This window comes from Aquarana catesbeiana, linkage group LG03 (assembly GCF_042186555.1).
Source record: "Aquarana catesbeiana isolate 2022-GZ linkage group LG03, ASM4218655v1, whole genome shotgun sequence".
NCBI lineage: Eukaryota > Metazoa > Chordata > Amphibia > Anura > Ranidae > Aquarana > Aquarana catesbeiana.
The window spans coordinates 132,987,374-133,014,966 of record NC_133326.1 but is presented as its reverse complement, the minus strand read 5'-3'; the positions used below and the strand labels follow the sequence as shown (position 1 = coordinate 133,014,966).

The 27,593-nt window shown below is 41.2% G+C and overlaps 1 protein-coding gene and 2 non-coding genes across 3 annotated transcripts; all 3 read left to right on the top strand.

Moving 5' to 3' along the window:
• Positions 1-897: 897 nt before the first annotated feature.
• Positions 898-27,373, top strand: OPN1SW (opsin 1, short wave sensitive). The gene is made up of 5 exons (XM_073619288.1): positions 898-1,279; positions 5,706-5,874; positions 13,071-13,236; positions 19,130-19,369; positions 27,142-27,373. The coding sequence occupies exons 1-5, from the start codon at positions 934-936 to the stop codon at positions 27,268-27,270; spliced, it is 1,050 nt and encodes a 349-aa protein (XP_073475389.1). The 5' UTR covers positions 898-933; the 3' UTR covers positions 27,271-27,373.
• Positions 6,099-6,172, top strand: TRNAT-AGU (transfer RNA threonine (anticodon AGU)). The gene has a single exon. It is a non-coding gene; the product is annotated as a tRNA-Thr (tRNA).
• Positions 15,477-15,548, top strand: TRNAP-AGG (transfer RNA proline (anticodon AGG)). Its single transcript has one exon. It is a non-coding gene; the product is annotated as a tRNA-Pro (tRNA).
• Positions 27,374-27,593: the final 220 nt, after the last annotated feature.

The following is a 27,593-nucleotide window of genomic DNA, read 5'->3' as shown; positions in this document are numbered from 1 at the left end:
CTGATACCTTTCATCAAACTTTTTAGTCACACCTTGTATACAACCCTTGATTTCCAAAGGAAGGCTGTACACAGTAGCTGTGGATCCGGGGCAGGGAGATACAAGCACATTTTACGTCATATGACCCTAGGCACCCGCATGCATGAAGTCTAAGGCCTCATGCACACAGGACTTTATTTTTTACTCTCCTAAAAGAAAGCAGCGTTTTTGCGGAAAAAATGCCTGACACTTTTAAAAGTGTCTGCTGCTTTACAAGCGTTCAGGCATGTTTACAGGTGTCAAAGCGCTTGGGCGTTAATTCATTTCATAATTCATACTTTATTCTGGCCATTGAAATGAATTAATGCTCAAACTCTAAACGTGCCTAGCATTAAGGCGTGTTTAGACAAGTTTACAAGTGTTTTTTCTGCCCAAACCCTGCTGCTCCTGGACACACGGGCAGAGGATTTTTTTTCCTTGCCTCAACTCTCCTGCCACAAAATGCTGCTAAAAGTCTATGTATATATAGCGGTGGGAAAAAAAAACGCTAGACGCCCCTAAGAGCAGCTGCAACATTTCCTGTGTGCATGAGGCCATAAAATGGTACTTCTTGCAAAGTGTCAAAGATGAGACTGTCAGTCCAACTCTATACCTACTGTACAATGGCAACTTTCTATTACATTCAGAATATAAATGTTACAATAAATTAATTTTTTATGACTTGAGTAGGAAAGGTTTACCCTACTCACACTTGTTTTTCCCTGTCCTAATCTCACCCTCCAGTGCTCATTATCTGTGATTCTACATCATGTTAAGAACATCCATAAATCTTTTGTGAGTAAGATTACTGGCTGATCCTGATGAGTACTTAAAAGGATTGCAATGAGAAAAGGCCCTATATAATGGAACATGAGGGTGGCTCAGGGACAGAGGTTTGTACACAGAAAGCGAGGGATGTTGGGTGACGAAGACTTCTACCTCTTTAAGAATGTGTCCGATATACGACCATGGGATGGTCCTCAGTATCATATTGCACCAAGATGGGCCTTCACCCTCCAGGCAATTTTTATGGGTGTGGTCTTTATTATTGGCACGCCACTAAATGCCGTTGTTTTGTTGGTGACGGTAAAATACAAGAAACTTCGACAACCACTCAACTACATCCTAGTAAACATCTCAGTGGGTGGCCTTCTCATATGCATCTTTTCCATTTTTGTAGTTTTTATAAACAGCTGGCAGGGCTACTTTTTTTTTGGGAAGGCATTCTGTGCTATTGAGGCTTTTGTGGGTACACTTGCAGGTAAGACAGAAATAACAGCCGTATTGTGACCTAAAATCTAAAACTAAAGTATAACTAAAGGCAAAACCTTATTGTAGATGTGAATTGAGTGGTGAGTGGTTAGTGGTTAGAACCACTGTTGGGTTGTAATTGCTGTCTGTGTCCGCATTAGGGAGATTTGCTCTCTCTAATTGTCCTGATCTTAACTGTTATCAGAAATGAAAGTTAGGAGGGTAAATCCAAAATCTGGAGTTGCCACCGTAACTAGAATTGAGGGAAAAGTTTCCAATAAGGACATTTGTTGAAGTGTCAACAGTCATATTAGAAAGATATACTTACACTTCCTGTTGAGTCTATAGGACAGGAAGTGAAGGGAAGACTTTCTAATGAGTCACAGATGGCAAAAAAAAAACAACCTGAAAGAGATGTCAACCCTCTCCTAATCTATCCAATATAGAAAATGGCTTTAGATGTATCTTAAAATATTGTTTGTTTTGTTTTAAAAAGTCTTGCTGGTTTTAAGTTTCAAATACTGAGATGTTGTAGTCTTTTACAGCCATGTTTGTTCAAGACGTTCCAGTCTCTTTCCGTTGCTCTTGCAACTTTTTAGTTTTTGTCAATCACTTTCAATCCATGTAACTTTGACTAACCACCCTGTTTAATTCATTTAGCAATGTTGTTATTTAATGAACGTGTAGTTCCCTGTTTAAATGACAGCCTGCGAAACGAGTGAGAATCAAAAATCAGCTTTTGTTATTGACCAAGATTGCTATGTGTCACATTCTGTAAGTTTGCTGACTAGGTTTTTATTGTTCCGTGCTTTTTAAGTCAGCCTACAGTTCAGACGTTCTCAACATTTTTACCCTAGAGGAACCCTTAAAGTGATTTTTAGGTCTCAGGGTCAGGAAACCCTTACTAAAACCAGGTGTCAGTGGAAAAATTGCCCCTTACATTGGTGGTCAGTGAGAAAAATGCCTCTTTACAGGTAGCTAAAAAGATAGTATCACGCTGTTGACTCTGCCAAGGGACATTGACTCTGGAACTATACTGGAACCATCAAATGGGAGTTCAATTAGCCCACAGCTCATGGAATCCCTAGCCACCTCTGAAGGAACTCTAAGGTCCCACAGAACCCTGGTTGTGAATGGCTGCTATAGATAACACACCCGATAAATACATGTGTAAAGAATTGTCCTATTGCACAAAATCCCTGTGTGTGATGATATCATGTGCATTTGATAATCGGAAGAGCTTGTTACTGCTCACTAAAGAAGCCCTACAAAGTCTGATGGGTACATTGGGCTGTCACCTTGACTTGGAGTTGGGCCATATGTGGCCATGGTTATGCCAGCCATATACATGACATATTTCAGGCAATTTTAGCAAATCTCAACTGGGTTTTGACTCCAAAATCATCCTAATAAGTCAAGGCAATGTAACACCTACAGTTTCTGGTAAAACTGTGAATTGATGAAAACTGTTGGTGGGAGCTGTTTCACTCACTGACTTTACCAAACCTGGATTTAAAGCAAGGAACCAGGCTTCACTTTGTTTTATGATTGTAAAATTGTAGCCTGCATGCCTACACTAGTATGATGGTTTAATGGAATTTACCTGAAAAAGTGAAAAATTTTGGACCATTTGTGGGTAATTGGTGTCACAACCATATGCAGTCTTCATTGCAGTAAAATGATCTATAGAGCTGTCCATACATCAGTAGAATTTTGTTTGACTGTTTGTATAGGAAGTCTGAAAAGTCATCAGAGCATTTGTTCAGTCAACTATTTTTGTTCTAAAATTTTGTACACACCGGCTACTTGACTGGAATCCCAGATGTACTAAGCGGGTTACTTTTGTCCTTAAAACAATAGCATTACAATATGTATAAATTTTTCCTGAATGAAAACCAGATTTACAATTCAAATTTTGTTTGAGAAAAAAATTCCATCAGTGATTCTTCCAATTTATTTGCCACTATGGTCAAAAACCAACATTGATTTGCCCCCACTAACCATAAGGAAATGGGCATTCCAAATACTTGTCGAACAATATTTCTGGTGTATGGCCAGCTTTAGGCAGACAGGTCTCTCATTTCAGTGAAAGTTGTATGACTGGTCATGTGTAGTACTAATCATATAAATCTAACAAACTTCTCCATCTTTGTACATCAGGACCAGTTCTCCCTAGGTCCAGTTTATCAAACATGTTACTGCAATTTCAAGTCTAAGTCAAAGGCACTGACTTGACAAATCCACTATTTTCAATAGCACCCATTCAAGGGCTGACACCTACCCAGTACAGAATGAAACATGCTTCAAAAATTACTAATAGGAATGAGATCCAAAGGCCGGTATTATTTCCTAGAAAAGGAGGCAATCCTAAGACCCCTTTCACATGGGGCAGATTGTGTTCCGATTAGCAGGGGATCATCTCACAAATTCTCTGTGATCAAAGCAGAGCAGGCAGAAGACACATCCATGTCCGCTTAGTTTCCCCAGAGCAGACATGGACAGAGCCCGCTCTGCTCTATCAGCTGCCAGGGGTAAATGGACTTCACTCTCTGTTTACACCCAAATAACCACCAAACCGAAAGAGGTCGGATTCCCTTCTGTTTACACTTGCCTGTACATAGGCAAAGGAGTGGTATGATGATTTGTTGCAAATGGATTGTACTGTTTATATATATATATTTTTTTCTTTATTGAAATACCACACATAGACATTTCATTTAACTCTATGCACTATAGCCAGGGACGTTCCTACCATGAGGCAATTTGAGCCAGCCACCTCAGGTGGCACTCACAGAGGAGAACTGGAACAGGTGCATCCGAGCTACTACCTCCTGTGCAATGCCTGGTGAGCCTCAAAAACACAGCACTAAGCCTATGAAGTCTCTGTAAACCTCCGTATAGTCCATGCAAAAAAGGAGAAAGGCTGATGCTATGAAAGTCAGCTAAAACATAGTTTTATTATTGCATGTGGACAGCAGTCAAAAAGAAAGCTAACGTGTTTCGGCCGTCAGGCCTTAACCAGCCATGGTTAAGGCCTGACGGCCGAAATGCATTGGATTCTTTTTGACTTCTGTTCACATGCAATAATAAAATGATGTCTTAGCTGACTTTCATAGCAACAGCCTTTCTCCTTTTTTGCATGCACTCACAGAGGGGTGGCACTGAGGCTGGAGTGTCCAAATGGACATTCTGGTCTCAGTGTTGTTCAGTAAGACTAAAATCAACATTACTGAGCTCCCTGTTCAGCCATTGTGCCTATTGGTGCCGATAAAATGTGTCTCTTTTTTTTTTTTTTTTTTATCAAAGTGTGCTTGGATTATCAGGCGCAGAGACTAATGCTGGCCATACACTAGCTGAAAAATTGTTTGAAAATCTGTCATTTGGACCATTCCTTTGTTTTTTCTCCAGTTAATGGGCACAAATAGAAAATCGGTTTTACCTTTTCAGACCTGAAAAATCGAAGGAACAGGTTGGAAAATTCTGCCGAACGAACGATAAATTGAAAGGTTGATGTGTTTCTTGCCTGAACTGTTTGCACTAGGCATATGTGACAAAACGTACAAAAAACTGATTCATTTATGTTTATTGAACAATTTCTCGATCAAAATTCGGTCATTACACAATAGCAAAAACGTTTTCTCTCACGACTGAGTGTTCGTTATTTGAAAAATGAGTTTGAACCATTTATCGTATAGTGTATGGCCAGCATAAGGCTCCTCAGTGCTGACGCAGAGTGTGTGCAAGTCTGCAAACACACACATTCACAATTAGTGTTGCCATCGCTTGAGGCGACCATTTTTGTCGAAAGGTGCCCCAGCGAGCTCCTGACTGCTGCAGCGTGTTTTGATGTGGTGATGTGCTCTGAAACAGGCTTTTCTGTGTAAGAAAATGCAGTGTGTCCTACTTCTTTTTAGTGCACACTAATGCAGCGCTTGCAAAAATAGGACATAAAGTAATGGCCATGTGTATATAGTATGACTGCACTGAGCCCAGGGCAGCCCAACACATATGGTGGAACAGGCCCTAAACCAGTCACACCAGTGTGTTGCACGGAGTTACAGTTGTTAAAAATCTCACATGCGCCATTTTACTTCAGCCAGTTGGCATTTCTCAATGAATGGGGTCCTAAAGACATGCAAAATGTGCATTGGTGGCTGTAAATAGGTGCATGTTCCTCTTCAGTGAACTGCATTGACAGAAGCATTAATAATTTTTTAATTATTATTATAAAAAGGAAATTCCTGGATAATTGTATTTTCCCACAGGATAGCAGACACTAATCTCCCAAGCTTTAATGATTGCCTTCACCACAGAATGAAGGGTATGGTGTATGTACCTCAGGGGGACGTGTGAGGTGACATTGGGGGATAATGTTGTGTCTGGCTGGTTGTAACTACTCTGCTGTTATTCCTGATTTGCATTTATTTTTTTTCTAGGTTTAGTCACAGGCTGGTCTCTGGCCTTCCTGGCCTTCGAGAGGTATATTGTTATCTGCAAACCGATGGGCACCTTCACCTTCACTTCTAAGCACGCCTTGGCGGTAGTGCTGACTACCTGGATGATTGGTGTCGGGGTGTCGGTACCCCCTTTCTTTGGTTGGAGTAGGTAAGTCAGTACTTGGTATTATACTATCATGTGCTTCCTCATATCAGCCATTTTTTGACCTTCACGTCTGTTAGTAAAGCTACATGAATGTATGTCTTGGCGGGTTATACGCTTCACAGAAAGCTTACAATTTTAACATAGTAAGTCACATTGAGAATTTAGCACGCCTCTCATTTCTATTCAAGAATGCTGGAAGGTCGTATAGAGCCCGACTGAGTACGTGGGGCGCTGTGGCTTAGTTGGTTAAAGCGCCTGTCTAGTAAACAGGAGATCCTGAGTTCGAATCTCAGCAGTGCCTACTCTTTTTTTTTTTTCCCCCCTCTTATTGTCATCTACAAAATCACAGCTCCAGATAGACCCGACTGATGATCAAATAACTGCACGCAAATTCGTTTTTACAAACACAGTTAAAAACAGACACAGTCTATTATGATGGCCCCATCCACTTCAAATGACGTGGGAGCATCGCGTTTTTCGTACAGATTTTCGGAGCGACACTATTCAAAGCAATGGACCGCCCTTTGCATCATCAAAACCGCACCAAAGTAACGCCTGTTCCATTTTTGCAATTTTTGCACAATTTGGAAATGCAGGCAGGATTGTGCAATTCTGCCCATGATTCCAAGTCATTCAGATGTGAACAGGGCATTAAAGTGGTTGTAAACCTAGTTACATCACTTGTACCTACAGGTAAGCCTATAATAAGGCTTACCTGTAGGTGCTGGAAATATCTCCGAAACCTGCACGGTTTCGGAGATACTTACCATATACGATTGCGCAGACGTCCTCGGCACATGCGCACTGAAGAAACGGCTCGCTCGTGCCGTTTCTTCAGCAGCAGCGCCATGACCGGAGGTGATCCGCGTTTCCCGCACGCATGTGCAGGAGATCATTGCAGCTCCAGCCAATCACCGCGCCGGGGCCCGCGAACCTGGAAATAACGCCAGGAGACATGTCACCAGTCACAGAGGTGTTTGGGGCCACTGCAACAGCTTCGATCTAAGGTAAGTATTTAATAATGAGCTAGTATGCAATGCATACTAGCTCATAATGCCTTTGTCTTACAGGGTTTTTTTTTTTTTTTTCGGGTATACAACCACTTTAAGGCTAGGCTTCACTGCCAGTTTCCCTTAGATGCAATGCCGGCGCCTGCACCCATGGATGAATCAGATTCGGATATTTTATGTCACACTGTATTTGCACAGCGCTCTTTCAACTTTTTTGGAAAAAATACACTTTAATAAATTAAAAAAAATAAAAAAACACAATAGTTATCCCAATTTTTTGCACAACCTGAAAGATTATGTTACGCCAAGTAATAATATACCTAACATGTCATGCTGTAAAATTGCGCATGCTTGTGGAATGGAGACATACTACGGTACTTAAAAATCTCCATAGGTGATGCTCTAAACATTTTTACAGGTTACCTGTTTAGAGTTACAAAGGGGATTCTAGTGTTAGAATTTTTGCTCTTTCTAACAATCACAGCAATACCTCACATGTGTGGTTTGAACACCATTTACACATGCAAGCACGACTTACGTATGCGTTCGCTTCTGCACACAAACACAGAGGGATGGGGCGCTTTACATTTTTTTTGTTTTCTTACTTATTTTACTTTTTATTTTTACACTGTCCCTTTATTTATTTATTTTTTTGGATCACTTTTATTCCTATTACAAGGAAAAGAAACATCCCCTGTAATAAAAATAAGCATGACAGGTCCCCTTTATTGAGAGATCTGGGGTCAAAAAGACCCCAGATCTCTCGTTTACTTTTAAAAGCAAAAGAGAGGAAAAAAAATTTATGACATTTTGACTTGAAAAAAAAAAATTGTTTATGCCTGAGAACTGGAAGTGATGTCAGAGTTTGCTCCAGTCCTTCAAGGGCATAGAGCCAAGTGGGGGCCACCTTGCCCTCACTTGACTTCCTGCCCAGCAAACAGCCTTTTCAGATCGCTTCTGGGTTTAAGACGGCTCTGGTAAGCTCAAGAAATGACCAGGAAGCTGTCACTTAAAAATGATCCTTTGACAAAACTGCCCGTGGGACCACTTTTATCTTATAGAGAACCGCCCACAGTAAATAACAATACTGGGTTTATGGCAGCTAGCTGCTGCTATAACACCGGTATTTAACATCAAAGTAATGATTTATATTTACTGTGGTCAGTTGGTAAGTGGTTACGAAAATTTTTGTACAACAGAATACAACTTTAGAAGTATTGTAATGTATTCTTTCATTTCTGAGCATGCAAGGTCTTGGTCACACAATTTTTTTCGTACAAATATTATACTAATTACACGCATATCATTCTTTCTGTTATGGTACGAGAACATTTTTTGCATGAACTGTCGTGATTGGCTCTCGAAAGATGTGTAGTAACTATCAGATTATTGGTCGATCACTCTGAAAACGGTATTTTGCATCCGATGTCTCATTGTGTGTACTAGGCTTAGGGCTCACATCTGTGGTTTTAGACAGCTAAAGTTCTATTGTTTCCAATGGCCTCATTCAGAAGGCCTCATTTATACCTAAAGCGGAGTTCCCCCCGTTTTTTAGTTTATTAAAAGTCAGCAGTTACAAAAAGCATAGCTGCTGACTTTTAATAAACAGACACTCACCTGTCCCACGGTCCAGTGATGCGGCCGCCCGGAGCCTCGCTCCTCTCCCCTTCCTCTCCTCCGCACCGTCATAGCAACTGTGGGCACCCGGCCATGACAGCTTACGGCTTCATGGCTGGGCATGCACTACGCATGCGTGAGTCATGCTGCGCTCTGCTATTGGCCAGCCAATCTTCTGGGACCTGTGTTGTGTCCCAGAAGATCGGTGGCAGGGAAGGGCCGCCTAGGGTGGGAGGAGGAGTCGCCTAGGCAACCAAAAAGAGGAAGGAGGAAGTGGGACAGGAAGTCCCACTAAAAATAAAGTACACACTGCCCCCCCCCCAAAAAAAAAGTGGCATTTCAGGGAGCGAGGAGTGCTTAAAGCGGAAGTTCCACTTTTGGGTGGAACTCTGCTTTAAAGAGGAAGAACAGTCATTTTTTTAAAATTGAAAGTCGGCAGCTAGAAATACTGCTGCTGCTGACCCCTTTCACACTGGGGTGCTTTTCAGGCGCTACAGAGCTAAAAATAGTGCCTGCAAAGCGCCCTGAAAGAGACGCTCCTGTGTCTCCAATGTGAAAGCCCGAGGGCTTTCACACTGGAACGGTGCGCTGGCAGGATGCTAAAAAAAGTCCTGCTAGCAGCATCTTTGGAGCGGTGAAGGAGCGGTGTGTATACTGCTCCTCCACCGCTCCTGCCCATTGAAATCAATGAGCAGCGTGGCTATACCGCTGGCAAAGCGCTGCTGCAGCAGCGCTTTGCCAGTGGTTTTAACCCTTTCTCGGACGATAGCGGGGGGTGGAAGCGCCCCGCTAGCGGCCGAATAGCGCCTCGAAATTGACGGTAAAGCGCCGCTAAAAATAGCGGCACTTTACCACCGACGCCCCCACCGCCCCAGTGTGAAAGGGGCCTTAGGAAACAAACACGTACCAGCCCATGAGCTGGTCTTCACCCGGGCTGGTGCTTTGCTGGCATTCAGATCCCCAGTGTTGCTATCTTAACTGTGGGAGCCGGCTGTGACTTCCTGCTGTTTCAAAGCCGCATCCCCACTTTGCATGCTCAAGATTTTGCTGTGCGATCAGACTGGTCCTGCAGCCTCCTGGGACACAATACATGCATCCTCAAAGCGAGAAATGCTGAAGTTGGGTAACTATCAGAGAAAACTATGGGTTCCCAGAAAAAAAAAAAATCAACAATGGTGGGGGAAGGGGCCTAGGAGGATGAGGGAAGTTTCACTTTTAAAGTGGTGTTCCGGTCGAAATTATACTTTTTAAATAAAAATACCCCTATAATACACAAGCTTAATGTATTCTAGTAAAGTTAGTCTGTAAACTAAGGTCTGTTTTGTTAGTTTATAGCAGTAGTTTGTTATTTTATAAACTTACAGCAGGCCGTGGCCATCTTAAGTGTGGGCATCTGAAGCCAGACTGTATTTCTTCCTGGATCTCATCCTTGCAGATCTCGCACATGCTCAGTGCAGCACAAGCAGTGTAATAGGTTTCAGGTCAGGTTTCCATAGCAACGGCAGTTTCAGAGGAAGTTGCCGCCCCTTCCCAGAAGGCATTGCAAACAGGAAATGATGCGATGGGCCGCGGCCAGGGAGGAGGAAGTGAAAAATGAATACAGCAGATATACAGTAGGTGCTGAGAAAAAAAATGTAAAAATATCCAATTTGTTTACAGTGCACAGTTTAGTGTGCTGAAGAGTTGTAAAAGTGGGTGGAACTCCACTTTAAGTGAAGTTTTGCTTTAAGTGTATGCCGCTGCTAGGGCTGTGTTTGCCAGCACGGGGAAGCACAGGTGTTCCATACATCCCTGTGCAGGCAGTTCCATTCTTGTCAATTGGGACACAGCAGCTACACGGACACAGCTGCTGTTCCCAATGTGACAGCCAGATGGGTGCACAGCCCCAAGCGCACGACAAAGCAGCCATTGCATGACCATACACTTAAAGGGAAAGTTCACCTGAAGGGGATGGGGGGGGGATACGTTTTTCCATACTATGATGCAAACCATTGTGGCAATGGCTTGTGTATACCCCTATATGGATGCCTTTGCGTCTTGGGGGGGGGGGGGGGGGAGCAAAACTACCTATTTTACTCCCCCCCCCCAACTGCAAGGGGCCAATTTCTGTCTGCTTCTGAATACCATATTTTCTGAATTGTTAAAGAACATTGAAGCAGCCAATAAAATTAGGGAGAATTCAGATTTCCTGATGGAAATACAAAGGGCTCTATGCAGGCATCATGCTGAGTAAGGTTCCCATCACACCAAAATACTGCTGGTATGTTTTTCTGTCCACTCTGGTAGCTACCCTAATGTATATTTGAACCCAAAACATTTTTTTTTTTTTAGGATAACGTAAGGAAAGATTAAAATTGTTTTTTTTTTCTTTTGCATCTGTGTCTCATTAGGGATATTTTACTTCCTTTCCTAAAGACTCAACAGGAAATGAGAAAATACCTTTCCGATGTGAGGGAAATCCCTTCTCCAGCCTGCCCGTAGATGAATCGAAATTCAGCCGGTTCAGTAGTAACCGGCTGAATTTGAGATCCATCTATGGGCAGGCTGGTTGTACTAAAGTTGATCCATCAATCAACTTCAGTATAACCAGCCTGTTAGCTTTTTTTTTCCAGCTCGTTCACTGTCGACGGCCACTGTCAACAGCTATATCTGCTAGCAGTGATCATTGTATTCTGCCCGTGGGGAAGGATCCCCACATTCCCCGCCAGCAAAGCACAATAGCACTGCGAGAGGGATGCCCCAATTATGATCCTGTTTATGTGTCGATAACTTTGTCATTATTTAAAATAAAGAAGTAATACATATATAATTTGTTTGTGGATAAACATATCTTTATTTTGGTTATATTGCCTTGCAAAAATATTTTATTTAAGGTTATTTGCAATCTACAAACAAAAAATGTAACACAACTAACAAACATGTTAGAATAAAAAGAATATTTTTCATCTGCAGTAACACTATAATTTGTCCCAGAAAATTATGATTTTTGTATAAACTCCTGTAATAAAGGCTTTTGTTCAATTCTGCACATTTTTTAATGAGACACAAAAACATTAACAAGCAAAATTATTTAAAAAAACAAAGTAAAATAATGAGAAAAGAAGAAAAAAAAAGACAAAAAGTAATAATTGAAGGGAGAAGGGCCTTGGTATGTCCAGATCCTGGCATTCCTATTTACATGACTTATGGTATAGGTCAAGTACCTATTGCTTTTTCCATTCTTGCCAGAACTATATTATCTTTCTGCAGCATTTTTTCGATTTATTTTAAGTGCCAGTTCACACCAGGAAACAAACAGGTACGCAGGGCGCTTTCCTGTGGATTTACTGCGATGCAATTTTTCAGCCTATTGATTTGAATGGGCTGAAATCGCACTGGATTGCACCGAAAGTAGTGCATGCATTACTTTGAAAAAGGCACTGCAACCAGATCGTATGGTACTGCGGTACCATGCAATCCGGTGCAGGCAAATGCACTGCATTTGTGATCTGCAATTGGGGTGTCGTTAGGAATCTGTTGACACCCACAACAGATCGCACACCCAGTGCTTTTGGAATGTGGTTCATGAAACACGCATAAAATGTGGGTTTCCTGCACTGTGTTCTGGTGTTAATGGGCACTTAAAGTGAAACTACAGTCAATATAAAATATTAAACCTTGAGATTTTTACAGTGAGGATATCCCACCTGTTTAGTAGTTCATTTTTTAAAATTAGACTTTGCTATTCTGACAAATTTTGTTTACAAGTATAAATCAGTATTTTTTTTGCTAGAAAATTACTTAGAACCCCCAAACATTATATATATATATATATATATATATATATATATATATATATATATATATATATTTTTTAGCAGAGGCCCTAGAGAATAAAATGGCTGTCGTTTAATTTTTTTATGTTACACAGTATTTGCGCAGTGGTTTTCAAAGGCCCTTTTTTCGAAAAAATACACTTTAATGAATTTGGAAAAAAAACAATATTTAACATTTTTTTTGTGTAAAATATGAAAGATGATGTTATGCCGAGTAAATAGATACCTAACGGTCATGCTTTAAAATTGCGCACACTCGTAGAATGGCCAAACTACAGTACTTAAATACCTCCATAGGCAATACCTTACATGTGTGGTGCGAACACCGTTTACATATGTAGATGTGACCTACATATGCGTTCACCATTGCACATGGGGATGGGGGCGCTTTAAAAAAAAAGTATTTATCATTATTTGTTTCATTAAAAAAAAAAAAAAATTACACTGTCCCTTAAAAGAAAATGTGATCATTTTTATTGCTATCACAAGAAATGTAAACATTTTAATACTGGGGTTTTGGCATCTAGCTGCAGCCATAACCCCAGTATTCTATTGTATAGTCATGTCGTATACTTCCAGTTAGGGGGTCAGCAAATGGATATTACACACAACTCATATAAAGGTAAACTGAGTGAGTGAATTTCTTTCTTGAGCATAGTTGCTGTTTTGTAGGATAGTATTGCATCTCACGGAATGCTTTAACTTGTTGCCTTGATATGCTGTTTACATTTTTTTTCTGCCTATTTTTCTTGTTCAGGTATATCCCAGAAGGTTTGCAATGCTCCTGTGGCCCTGATTGGTATACTGTTGGTACAAAATATCACAGTGAATATTACACGTGGTTCATATTTGTGTTCTGCTTTATTATTCCTCTGACTCTGATCTGTTACTCTTATGCAAGACTGCTGGGAGCACTGCGGGCGGTGAGTGCTGGAAAAATATGAAAGGCTTGCATGCATTGTTGCCCTTACAATCAATTAATCAGATTTATGTGTTTTTTTTTTTCTTTGGATGTTTTCTATTTTTCTAACCCCTACTAAAATATTTGTAACATAATAAGGTACTTTGCATATGTTTGTTTACACATTAAATGATTTTTATGGAAGTTTTACCCCTTTTTTACTATTGGACATAATATCAAATCATATTGCTTTAGCCTCTTTGAGGAACATTTTCACTCACTTCCTGTCCTGGTGATGTCATCAAGATGGAAAGTGAGAGATGGAGACAAAGACGGCAATAAAAAATTTTGGGGGCTCTACCCTTTTCCTACACTACCAAAAAAAGTTTTCCTTTTTGTCTGTGTCCCTCTTGCAGATCTACTCCTGTTGATGTGTTATGACAAGGACAGAAAATGAAGAGAAATCTTCCTAAAATTTTTATGAAAACTTGTCCCTAGTTTTCAAGTGAGCTATAGTTTAAAGCAGGGGTCTTCAAACTGCGGCCCTCCAGGTGTTCAGGAACTACAATTCCCATCATGCCTAGTCATGTCTGTGAATGTCAGAGTTTTACAATGCCTCATGGGATTTGTAGTTCTGCAACAGCTGGAGGGCCGTAGTTTGAGGATCCCTGGTTTAAAGTAAAGTTGTCCTTTAATTCTTCCCTAACTCCCCTGAGTGCAGCCCACCAGAATAATACTAACTGTCCTCCTCAATTTAGCAAACTTTGCTCCAACATGGGTCAAAATGATGTATGCAAATAATTGGCTTACGTTACAGAGGGATAAAGCATTAGTTGTGGTGGAGGCTGCTTTTCTGGGATTATATGAAGTGCTACCATCCCTTCTATATCGGGGTGGCCACTCCCTATATCAACTCACCCTGTTACTATGAGAGCCACCGTTAGGGCATGGCATAAGACTTGGCTGTTCCCTTTAGCCAACATGAACTGCTGGTCATCCCATATTCCTCTGTGGAACAATCCAAATCTCCACCACTTCTTTCAATTCCTAGACCCTGCATTCTGGGTGTCGAGGGGAATTAAGGTCTTGAAGGCTTTGTTTTTTAATGGTTAATTCTCTTCATTTGATGTATTGAAATTTAAGTAAACCTTTCTCAACTGGTTTCCTTTCTGATTTATCCAATTACGACATGCTTGTTCTTTCCAGTTTGACTTAGCCTCATTCCATTTAATTTCCACTAACATGGTAGTACTTTGGCAAGAGGAGGCTTTATCTAAAGATCATTCAAAGGTGGTTAAGGCTTTGCAACAACCAATTTCACGAGGCTTAGTTAAATGTGGGGAAGCATGGACCCCAGACATGCCCACTTTAGATAATGATAATTGGGATGACTTATAGGAATATTTGTTTCATCTCTGCTAGAGATAGGCTTATACAATTTGAAATTATTCAGAGATACTACCTTAACACCAGCTAGGCTTGGTAAATTATCTGCTTACCATACCAGTGCATGTTGGAGATGCTCCTGTATACGTAAATGCAGATTTCATCCATATTTTTTGGACGTGCCCCGTAATAGAGACATTCTGGTCCCAGATTCTCTAATTTGTGTTTGAGGAAATGACTATCCGAGTACCTCAAGATATATCAATTTGCCTATTGGGTCTTGTGGAATCCTTGGCCCCAAGAAGGGTAACCAGAACATTGCTTGGTATATTACCGTTCTATGGCAGTAAAATAATTATTTTACATTGGAAATCTTCTGGATTATCAACTTTGGCCAATTGGAAGTCTTTGGTGAACTCTGTCCTTCCTTTATATATGGCCATTTACAATAGCAGAGAGTGTCCATCTAAATATGGTTAGGTCTGGTCCACATAGTTAGAGAGTCCTGACACAGCAGCTTAACCTGTTACCTATACAGTTTGATGTTTCATAGCTCAGGAATAGTCCTATTTGAGGGGTGAAGTCCCCTGATCCAGATTTACTGCCAGCATGTGAAAAACATCCTTTGCTGTTGTAAGGCCCTTTATTTATTGATTTTCCAGGCATTATTTGTGAAATAGAGTTTACACATATCAATGCTGATTGCTGATTTGGATATTGATCATTGTCCTCTTGCCTTTGTTTGTAATTGATGGTCTGTTGGAGCACAACAGTTTTTTTCAAGTCATTTTAACAGTGGTGCCACGCTGTTTTTATAAAATTTTTATAAAATGTAGTAAATTATAGTTCATAAAAATAGGCACTACATTATCAACTGGCTCGTTGGTCTAGGGGTATGATTCTCGCTTAGGGTGCGAGAGGTCCCGGGTTCAAATCCCGGACGAGCCCTGTTTTCTATGTAAGGTATGTGAATAAATGTTATGCAGGGAACTTTCTCAATTTAAACGTTTTCAAACCTTGAAGATACAGTGCATTCATAAAGTATTCAGACCCCCTTCACTTTTTTAAATATTGTTATGTTGCAGAATAATATTACAGTTGTTTAAATAATTTTTTTTCTTGTTAATCTACACTTAGTACCCCATAATGACAAAGGGAAAAGAGAATTTTAAAAATGTTTGCAAATGCATGAAAAAGGAACAATGACAATATCACATTAACATAAAGTGCCTAGCAAAAGTATTCACCCCCTTGGATTTTTACCTATTTTGTTACATTACAGCCGTTAGTTCAATGTTTTTTTAATCTGAATTATATGTGATGAATCAGAACACAATAGTCTAAGTGGGTGAAGTAAAATTAGAAAAATATATACATAAAACTATTTTTCAGAAATAAAAACTGATAATTGGCATGTGCGTATGTATTCACCCCCTTTGTTATGAAGCCCATAAAAAGCTCTGGTGCAACCAATTACCTTCAGAAGTCACATAATTAGTGAAATGATGTCCACCTGTGTGCAATCTAAGTGTCACATGATCTGTCATTACATATACACACCTTTTTGAAAGGCCCCAGAGGCTGCAACACCTAAGCAAGAGGCACCACTAACCAAACACTGCCATGAAGACCAAGGAACTCTCCAAACAAGTAAGGGACAATGTTGTTGAGAAGTACAAGTCAGGGTTAGGTTATAAAAAAATATCCAAATCTTTGATGATCCCTAGGAACACCATCAAATCTATCATGACCAAATGGAAAGAACATGGCACAACAGCAAACCTGCCAAGAGATGGCCTGCACACCAAAACTCATGGACCGGGCAAGGAGGGCATTATTTAAAGAGGCAGCACAGAGACCTAAGGTAACCCTGGAGGAGCTGCAGAGTTCCACAGCAGAGACTGGAGTATCTGTACATAGGACGACAATAAGCCGTACGCGCCATAAAGTTGGGCTTTATGGAAGAGTGGCCAAAAGAAAGCCATTACTTTCAGAAAAAAACAAATGGCGTGTTTTTAGTTTGCGAAAAGGCACATGGGAGACTCCCAAAATGTATGGAGGAAGGTGCTCTGGTCTGATAAAACTAAAATTGAACTTTTTGGCCATCAAAGGAAATGCTATGTCTGGCTCAAACCCAATACATCACATCACCCAAAGAACACAGTGAAACATGGTGGTGGCAGCACCATGCTGTGGTGATGTTTTTCAGCAGTCAGGACTGGGAAACTAGTCAGAGTTGAAGGAAAGATGGATGGTGCTAAATACAGGGATATTCTTGAGCAGACTTGTATTCTGTGGTCAGACTTAAAGATTACTGTTCACAAGCGCAAACCATCCAACTTGAAGGAGCTGGAGCAGTTTTGCAAGGAGGAATGGGCAAAAATCCCAGTGGTATGATGTGGCAAGCTTATCCAAAGCGACTTGTGATAGCCGCAAAAGGTAGCTCTACAAAGTATTGACTTTAAGGGGGTGAATAGTTATGCACATTGACTTTTTCTGTTATTTTGTCCTATTTGTTGTTTGCTTCACAATAATAAAAAAAATGTTCTGAAAATTAAATGATGCAAATCCTCAAACAATCCATGTTAATTCCAGGTTGTGAGGCAACAAAACACAAAAAATGCCAAGGGGGGTGAATACTTTTGCAAGGCACTGTAAGTATCCAGACTTCAAATTTAGCTCAGGTGCTTCCCATTTCTCCTGATTGTTGCTGTGATGTTTCTACACCTTGATTGAAATCCACCTGTGGTAAATCACGTAAATTGATTGGACATGATTTGGAAGGGCACATGCCTCTCTATGAAAGGTCTCACAGCTGACAATGCATACTGTATCAGAGCAAAAGCCATGAGGTCAAAGGAACTGCTTGCGGAGCTCAGAGACAGGATTATTGCAAGGCACAGATCTGCTGAACTAAAAGTTCCCAAAAGCACAGCGGCCTACATAGTTCTCAAATTGAAGAAGATTGGCACAACCAGGGCTCTTCCAAGAACTGGTCGCCTGGCCAAGCTGAGCAATTGGGGGAGAAGGGCCTTGGTAAGAGAGTGGACCAAAAACTGATTCTGGGCAGAGATGTGATAATGTTCCAGAAGGATAGCCATCACTGCAGCCCTCCACCGAACTGGCCTTTTTGGCAGGGTGGCTAGAAGGAAGACTCTGCAAAACACATGAAAACCTGCTTGGAGTTCGCAAAATAGCAACTGAAGGACTCTCAGACTGTGGGGAATAAAATTATCTGAGAGACCGTTTGACAGCTATGATGCTCAATAAACAGTCCAGTCCAGTATTCTTAATGACTCTCAAGCCAAGTTCTTAAAGGGTAACTCCACTTTCGTGGGAAAAAAAATAGCAAATAAAGAAAAAATAATATAGCGTATATAATTGCGGCACAAATCATATTGTAATTAAATGTTATTAAAAATGACCTATCCTTTTCAATCTGCAGCTATGTAATTTCCTGTAAAATGCAATACAATATGGCTACCTGGAGGTGTTCTGTGTACAGAACGCCCCACAGAAACATAGTTTCCTGCTTGTGTGATTGGCCCACTGAATTTCCCAGAAGTCTGCCTAAGATACATGTCAGTCAGATTTTAGGCATCCCCTGCAACAAAAATGTCATTTTTGGTGAGATACTCCCAATAGGAAATCATGTCTAAAGGGATGCAGGCCTCCTTAGAGCCCTGCAGGTGCACAGCTGATTGATAATTATGAAAAAGCTCATAGACTCCCTTTCCCACATGGATACAGACAAACACACAGGGATTACTTCAGAATAACAAAAGGTAGGAATCTGCAACAAAGTTTGTTAAAATCCTTGTAATGTACATAGATCACCCAGAGGGGAATGTTTTTCTTTTTCAACAAAAGTGGAGTTACGCTTTAAGAATTTGGGAACCCTGACTGGCATATGCCTTTCCTGCTCTCCCCCCGACTAGTGTGGGCTGGCTTTGACTGGTGCCACTGATGATCCCAAGTCCCTGCCTTCCCCTCCCTCTCTTACCTCACTTCCTCTCCTTTTCCTTGTCTCTTTTATTTTGTTCTTCCTTTCTTGCCGGTACCCTGTGTTCTCTTTCGCATTTCATACATGTCCAGGACAAATTGCACTATTGTATGGAACTTCACAAGGCCCAGTACAATGCCAGCTAAAGCGGATCTTCCCTGAATCTTCTTGTTTGGTATTTATGTTTATCAGCAATTGACTATGTAGGATGTTCCTCCCTTTTTTATTCATACTGTGTAAGCCTGTCTATATCCAAGTTGCAAGTCCTAGCCCCTGTGTGGACGGACTGGGTGCTTTCTCCTGTCAATATGTTTTAAATGAATAAAAATGATTGCACCAGAAAAACATAGAAGGTATATCTCATTGGTACAGGTTCTGCTGCTCTGGGACTGTGAAGGAAGGGGAAAGGCCAAGGCAGTAATTCTGACCATGATACCTAGCAGAGCTTTCTGATATATAGCTAATTGAAATATAGCAACATTTCCATTATGTTCCTACCCTGAAACCTTTTTTTCTACATTTACAGGTTGCAGCACAGCAACAGGAATCAGCTAGTACACAGAAGGCTGAGAAGGAAGTTTCCCGTATGGTTGTAGTTATGGTTGGATCCTTCTGTCTGTGTTATGTTCCCTATGCAGCTATGGCAATGTATATGATTACTAATCGAAACCATGGACTGGACTTACGATTTGTAACCATCCCTGCTTTTTTTTCCAAGAGCGCCTGTGTCTACAATCCCATCATATATACCTTCATGAACAAACAGGTAACGCTGTGACATTATTTTGGTGTGAGTGCGGAAGGTTTATAACCCTATAACCCTTTACCAGGTTTTTATTGTTGTCTGTGCCTCTATTAGGGAGATTTAACTTCACATTTTAATCCCTTTGAAAACACAAAATACATTTCCTGGTGCCTCCATGGCAGCATACATGTGATAGAGCTCCGCCTCTACTCCTCCTTCAGGACTAGTGAATAGCATAAATTAAAGGGCATAGCCCCTCCCCCAACATTCTCCTTTTTTTCCTCATACCTCTGGATCTGGTGAAGACTAGCAGTACGTCCATACCTCTGCAGGCGGCAGCTTCCGCCGGGTTCAGCCTCTCCCATGCACAATCCCTATTCTTGGGCCGCTATTAGCGCTAATAAGACTGGGAACCCCTTCTGTGGATCTTTTGGGGTCTTGCAGAGTTTCCTCATAGGAACGCAGTCTGCTGGCGATTTAAGAACAAACGAATGTCGGTGAATGCAGCAGGAGGATCAGCTTCTGTTCGGGCCCCTTGGTGAGATTAGATTCTCTCCCTCATTCTTTAAATAAAAAAAGTACAGGTGAGCTTGGTAATAAAAGTTTTTTTAAGTGAGATAAGAGCAAAGAGAGAAATAGGTGTTGTTTTTATGCAAAGAGTAATTTTTGTCCCCTTTAAGACGTTTTTATTCCCGGTTCGAACATGCGCAGCCCGGGTATTGTGTATTATGCCTTTTCTTTTGGTTTCTGGGATCCGAGTGGTGTTTGGGGTGCCTACCGTGTCCTCTGGCTGGGTGTTCCTCCTCTCCGCTGGCTGTGTGAGTGGGGGGGCGAGAGGGAGTATGGTGACACATCTCCTGCTTCATTGTGCTGTCTGCTCACCCCCATCTAGAGGGTTAAACAAGAAGTGTTGGGCATGTGGCGCTGTACCACTCCCTGATAAATTGGTCTGTAAGGACTGTCTCAGGGACTACGCAGCCAACCGAGAGCTAGAGAGCCGTCAGGTGGTTGATCTGCTCAAACAGACCATGAAGGACTCTTTCTTCTGGCGGCCATAATACCCACCCATGCGGCTTCTCAGGCTGTTCAGGCTCAAAGCCTAAACCACGACACTGCGGGTCCTTCATTGGGCAGTAACCCGCTACCTACTTCGGGAAGCACAGCCAGACACTCCTCCCCTGAGGATCTTTCTGGAGAGTCGTCGGAGGAAACTGCACCATCGGCTTTCAGTTTTTCCTTGGGCCAACCATTTGTTGGTTGGGAGGATCTGGAAGAGCCACCTCAAAAGTCATGATGTTCCTTAAGAAAAAGCAAGTGTTCTTCATTCTTCCCGTTAATGGGAGAGATCAAAGAAGTCATAGAGGATGAATGGAAAAAGACAGACAAAAAGTTTTCCTTAGCCAGTCTGTCCAAGTTGTATCCTTTAGCTGATAAGGATGCAAAATCTTTAAGTTCAATGCCTGTGGTTGACGCGAGCAGTTGTACGGGTAGCAAAGAACGTGACTTTGCCAATGGAGGATTCAACTTCCTACTTCATTCAAGGATCCCCTGGACAGGCGAATTGACTTGGATCTCAAGAGAAGCTATTTAGCTGCAGGGGCAGCTTGCAGACCTGCCATTGCGCAAACGTCTGTTTCTAACGCCCTCAGGTCATGGACAGAAAACATAGAAGCAGCCCTCCGCCAGGATGTCCCCAAGGAAGATATAATCAAGGCTCTGGATGAGCTTAAGTTGGCCGGGGATTTTGTGGGTGAAGCAGCCATTGACATGGTTCGCTGTTCGGCCAACACAATGCTACACTCAGTCATGGCAAAAAGGGCCGTATGGCTGAAACCATGGACTGCTAATCTTGCACCAAAACAAAATTGGTGCAAGATTCCGTTTGATGGCAAATCCCTCTTTGGAGAAAGGCTGGACAAAGCAATTTCCCGAGTAACAGGAGGTGCTAATATCTGTCCTGGCCTCTCTAAGGGAGAGAGGGTTAAGAATTTACCACTATCTGGATGACATCCTATTGTTATCAAACAATCCGGATCAACTTATAACCCACAGAGAGATACTTCTACAGTCTTTGTCAGATCTAGGTTGGTTGGTGAATCACCGGAAGAGCCAGCTGATCCCAACACAACAAATGATCTACCTAGGAGCAATGTTCTATACAGAGGTGGCCACAGTTTCTTTACCTCAACAGAAGATGGAGGGCATCATTCAAAAGATGCAGGGAATATGGTGAAATTACTGCGCTAAACCACAATAGTGTCAAAGAAAAACAAAAAGCAGCTAACACTCAAACCAAGTCCAAACGAAGTAAAAAATATACAGTGTAGCACTACAAGGAAAAACAATGAACTGTGATGTCGAATGAAATAATAATAAAGAATAAGTAAACTAATATAGAGTCCAATGTTCACTGAAGTAGGACTGAGAAATTAATAAAAATTCAAAAAGTATGTCCATCACGTGCTTGATAGCAAATCTTCAGTTGAACACGGACAACACAAACAATGTTCAAGTGCCACAGGGTTAGGATAGGCAGAAGGACGGTCACTCTGTAAGGGATGGTTCCACTCCTCATCCGTGATGGTCCAGCTGGAGATCTTGGATCCTTGTGACTCTCCAAAGTAGTATAAAACTTCCACCTTGTGGGGGAGCCATCTGGAAGTTGTTGATGTATATCCAATGGACTCATTCGGACCAGGATAAAAATAAAAGAAAATGGAGGGACTCCATATGGTGTAGGTAAAAAAAAAACCGGAAGGTATTTATTTAAAAATGACAGTACATCAAAATGGATGAGTACAAGTACTGGTGATCACAAGTATATTAGTATAAAAGTATAAAAAGCAATGTGGGGAGCAAGCGTAGCAAGCCCAACGCCTCATCCTCAAAGACTTCAACTGGGGCAGACAAGAGGCTGACAAGAAGTCCCACTTGTCAGCCTCACAATGTCTGAACCTCATAGGCACGATGTCTTCCTGTATAACTATGGTCCCATGGTCTCACTGGCATCTAAGACACTTCCAGACAGGTTTTCTAGCACGATGGAAAAAGCAGCATCTATCCCAGACAATTCTGTTGTCTGGGAGCTTGCACTGGTGGACCAGGCCAGGAAAATCTTTCCCGTTCTCATCATCTGGGTTCCCACACTTGGACCACAATTACTTCAGATGTGAGTGGTCAGGGGTGGGGTGCCCATTGCAGAGAAGTCATGATCCAGGGGAGATGGTCCTTTCCCATCAGGGGGATAGTATCCAATGTATTGGAAATCAGAGCAGCTTTTCTAGCTTTAACTTAATTTGCACCACAAATTAAGGGACCTGGGGCACTTCTGCGCCTGGACAACAAAGCTGCAGTTTCCTATCATCAGAAATAGCGGGGCACCCACAGCAGGACGCTTCTGAGGGAAGTGGAACCTATAATGATCTGGGCCAAGAGGAACCTAGTGGACCTCAGAGCGATATATCTCCCAGGCAAGGTGAACACAGAGGCAGACATCTTGTTGAGGAAATTTGGGGACAACGAGTGGTCACTCCATCCCCATGTGTTTGATCAGATTTCCCATCTATGGCATCCCTCACAGGTGGACCTCTTCGCTTCCCTTGAGAATTCCAAGCTCAGGAGATTCTTTTCTCTCCTGCCACACCCACAAGCGGAGGGAGTAGATGCATTATCATGCCCTTGGAACTTCAAGACGGCTTACGCCTTTCCTCCTCGTCCACTCATATTGAAGTTTCTCCTCAGACTCCTAAGGGAACCAGTTCAAATTCTGGCAGTATTACCTTATTGGCCGAAGAGGCCTTGGTTTCCCCTAGCCTTGCACCTTAGTGTGAATCCTCCTATCAAGATTCCCCCCTTCCCGCAGTTGTTAACCCAGGGCAGGCTAATCCATCCAGACCCACAAAAGCTGGATCTTCGAGTATGGAGGTTGAAAGGAGGAGGTTTGAGCTGTTAGGATGTTCCCAGGAAGTCATATACACCTTGCTGAAAGCCCGGAAACCAGCAACCAATGCAATATATGCTAAGATCTGTGATATGCTAAGTTCCTATCTTACAGCACAGGAAAGGGTTTTGATCCAGTCTCTCCTACTACTGTTAATATTTTAAGTTTTCTTCAAATGGGTTTTGATTTGGGTCTCAGCCAGAGTTCCCTTAAAGTTCAAGTGTCGGCAATCTCTGTACTGAAGATGCGCCCTCCAACCAGGCAATCACATTTGAACACATGAACACTTTTCTTTTCTTCCAGAGTAGAACTTCACCCCCTAGGTCAACTCAATGGCAAATCTATCGGAACCATGGGCATTACCAGTCTTCTCTAACCCAGAATCAAGTTCCTGTCATGAGTTAGAGCTCTTCAAAGTTCTCAGGGCCTACTTGGAAGCCACAGCGAGCTTTAGGAACTCTATTCTTGCCCCATGAGATGATGATAAGTCTGTCAGAGGAAGGGAGGGTTTCCCCAGAACCTTGGCCTTTTGGGTCGTCAAATTAATACAGAAAGCATACAGGGTGAAGAACTTGGATCCTCCGGCTCAGGTGAATGCTCATTCAACAAGAGCGAATCAGCATCTTGGGCAGTGAGGGCAAATGTTTCACATGGTCTTCCCGACACACGTTCCTCAAACATTATCATATTGATCCCGGGGGTCTCACAACAGTAGAGTTCAGGTAGAAAAGCGCTTCATGCCGCTATATCTGTGTCTAATTAAAGTTTATTTTTTGTTTAAGCATTAAAACCCACCCGTGTGAGCTAGTTATTTATCACAGGTATGCTGCCATGGAGGCACCAGGAAAATGGAAAATTGTATCATACCGTAATTTTCCTTTCCTGGTGCCTATCCATGGCAGCATAAACTCCCACCCTCGGTATTCTATATTACAAAGAATGTTGGGGGAGGGGCTATGCCCTTTAATTTATGCTATTCACTAGTCCTGAAGGAGGAGTAGAGGCGGAGCTCTATCACAGGTATGCTGCCATGGATAGGCACCAGGAAAGGAAAATTATAGTAAGTATGATACAATTTTCTCTTTTTCAGGTTTAAGCTTTATGGATTTTATCCCTATTAGAGTAAATTTCAAGCACTTCCTGTCCTTTTGAGCCACTGGCACCAGTACAGAAGTGGAGGGAAATCTGCCCAACTGGAAACAGAGAGTAATACAACCCTTTTTAAATCTTTCTAATTCCAAACTGAAGAAAAAGAATGTAGCTGGAGTTGCAGATACAGTAGGAACACTAGTCAGATGTAATAATATCTCTTTCTATGGTTTTAATTTTCTTCCTTGGCACCAAAACAAAAGTTAATTGATTTGATTTCCTACAGCTGTTCACCCATCATAGCCCCTTAGCACCCACAATTGGTTTCTTAACCACTCCGAAAGATTTACCCCCCTTCCTTACCAGTCCATTTTTTGGGCTAGGGCACTGCGTTACGATGCTGTACCCAAATAAAATGAGTCAATTTTTTTCCCCGCAAATAGGGCTTTCTTTTGGTGGTAGTTGATTGCCTCAGTGTTTTTTTTTTTTTTTTTTTGTGCTAAACAAAAAACGACCAATAAGTTTGAAAAAAAACCTATATTTTTTACTTTCTGCTATAAAACATATCCAGTTAAAAAAATATCGAAATTTGTTCATCAATTTAGGCCAATATGTATTTTGCTACATTTTTTTTGGTAAAAAAAAAATCCCAATAAGCGTATGTCGATTGGTTTACTCAAAAGTTATAGCACCTACAAACTATGGGATAAATTTATGGAATTTTTATTTATTTATTTTATTAGTAATGGTGGTAATCATTTATAGGGTGAATAGCTTTCTGAATATTTTATAAATACACCACATAGTGATCACATGTAGGCTTCACTGAAAAAAAAAATGAAACCTTCAGCCTGCAATGTTCATCTGCAGAGCCATCTATTTAGAGATTAGATGGCTCTGTAGATCACCTTTTGAACATGTTACACCTGTATTTAGGGTGTAATGTGTAACATGTTCAAGCAAAGACCCCTTTTGCTTAGCCACTCCTTCCCTGTGACCGCGGGCAGGGGTTCCCTGCAACTGATTTCACATTTGAAATCAGCGCGGCTCTGTGGGGCTCCACCTGCACAACAGCTTCATTCATTCACAGAGATCTGTGAATGAATAAACTACAAGTCTTATCTTCCACCGCAGCAGACAGACTTGTAGTTTCAGTGGACTGCAAGTGTCCTAATTAGCATGCTTGTAGTTCATTCACACTTCCTACAGCTCTGAAACTGACAGCCCAAAGAGAGGTATGGGCACAAAACTGTAGGAAGAGTGTGCAGGAGCCTGACTTTGCACCCACAATCCACTGATCCCAGCTGCAATGCTTTGTAGGCTCCTGTGAAAAAAAAATGAATACACTTTTTTTTTTACCTACAAAAAGATGTGCATTTATTATATATATATATTTTTTAAAATTCTGCTAGATGCATTTTTGATGCAATTTCATCACAATGCACATTATAAAGTGTTCACTGGTAACGCATCTGCAGCACATGAAAAATACACCTCAAGCACATTGGACAGATGTGAACCCAGCCTAAGTTTTAGTGGGTGGATGTTCAGGGTGATGCAAGCTTTGGTTGTAGAGTCCTTCAGGCAAAGCTAGTATTTACCTGCATAGGTGTGTACAGCCTATTGGATTAGGGTGTGGATCTCAAAGCTCACACATTTACAGTATCTCACAAAAGTGAGTACACCCCTCACATTTTTGTAAATATTTTATTATATCTTTTCATGTGACAACACTGAATAAATTATACTTTGCTACACTGAAAAGTAGTGAGTGTACAGCTTGTATAACAGTGTAAATTCGCTGTCCCCTCAAAATAACTCAACACACAACCATTAATGTCTAAACCGCTGGCAACAAAAGTGAGTACACCTCTAAGTGAAAATGTTCAAATTGGGCCCAATTAGCCATTTTCCCTCCCCGGTGTTATGTGACTTGTTAGTGTTATAAGGTCTCAGCTGTGAATGGGGAGCAGGTGTGTTAAATCTGGTGTTATCCCTATCACTCTCTCATACTGGTATAATAAAAGGTATAATAAAGGTATAATAAAATATTTACAAAAATGTGAGGGGTGTACTCACTTTTGTGAGATACTGTATGTGTGTCGCAATGTGTATATATACTGACGGTGTCAGTAGGGCAGAGATTGGTTTCAGCAGTTTTTGTTTGAAATATTTTATTTAATCTTTTACAATTTTATTTTTTTACATTTTTTTTTTTTTACACACTTTTTAGGAGCCCGTTTAGGGGGCTTTGGTGAAGGTTTAAACAGGGGGAATCTGTGCCACACAGGGTGATTAGGGTGTGCCCAGGCACACCCTATGCGCACGCCTATGTTTACCTGGTTGTTTGTGGGTGTTTTTTCGTTTGCTTGCTGTGTTGCTTTTGGATATCCCGTACTTTTCAGAATTCCTTTTTGGCTCTGTTTACAATTAAGAAAACAAGATTTTTGACTTACCATAAAATAAAATAATTTTCTTGGTGTTTGTTAAGGGACATAGGTCCTGCCCCTTGTTTTATGATCACTCATACTATTGCTTTTGTATGTGTCCCATATGAACTCCAAGGAAAGGCTTTTACAGTAAGTAAAAAATTCAGTTATTGCTATAACAAAGTCACTGTACAAAAAAGGTTAATTTTTATATCACCTCAATTACAACTCCTTTGTTTTAAGTCATATTAGTTGAAAACAATATATCCTGATATGAACATAAATGTAAAAAAGGATACATTTTCAGGTTAACATATTCTCTCTTTTACACCCAGTTCCGTGGATGTATCATGGAGACAGTATGTGGTAGACCTATGACCGATGATTCCACATTGTCTAGCACCAGCCAAAAAACTGAAGTTTCTACAGTATCCCACAGCCAGGTCAGCCCATCTGCCAGCTAGCAACATTTTTTTTAACAAACTCCTAAGACATATAGTTGCTTTTATGTTTCACTGTAATTTGTTTTTAAGTGGTTTCACAGTAAAAGCATTCTCAGTTGCTTCTAAAATGTGTCTAATGATAATTATATAAAACAAGAAATTTCTGTGGTATTTTATGTAGAAACCTATGCTTTACAAAAACTCAGGAGGTGAAAAAGGAACGGCAGAAATGTATTCAAATAGCGGGCATTTCCAATTTCAACAGAATTTTTACCAATACATTCTGACACACTAGGCTCAAATAATAGGAGTTTAAATTCTTGGCGTCCATTGAGGGATACAAG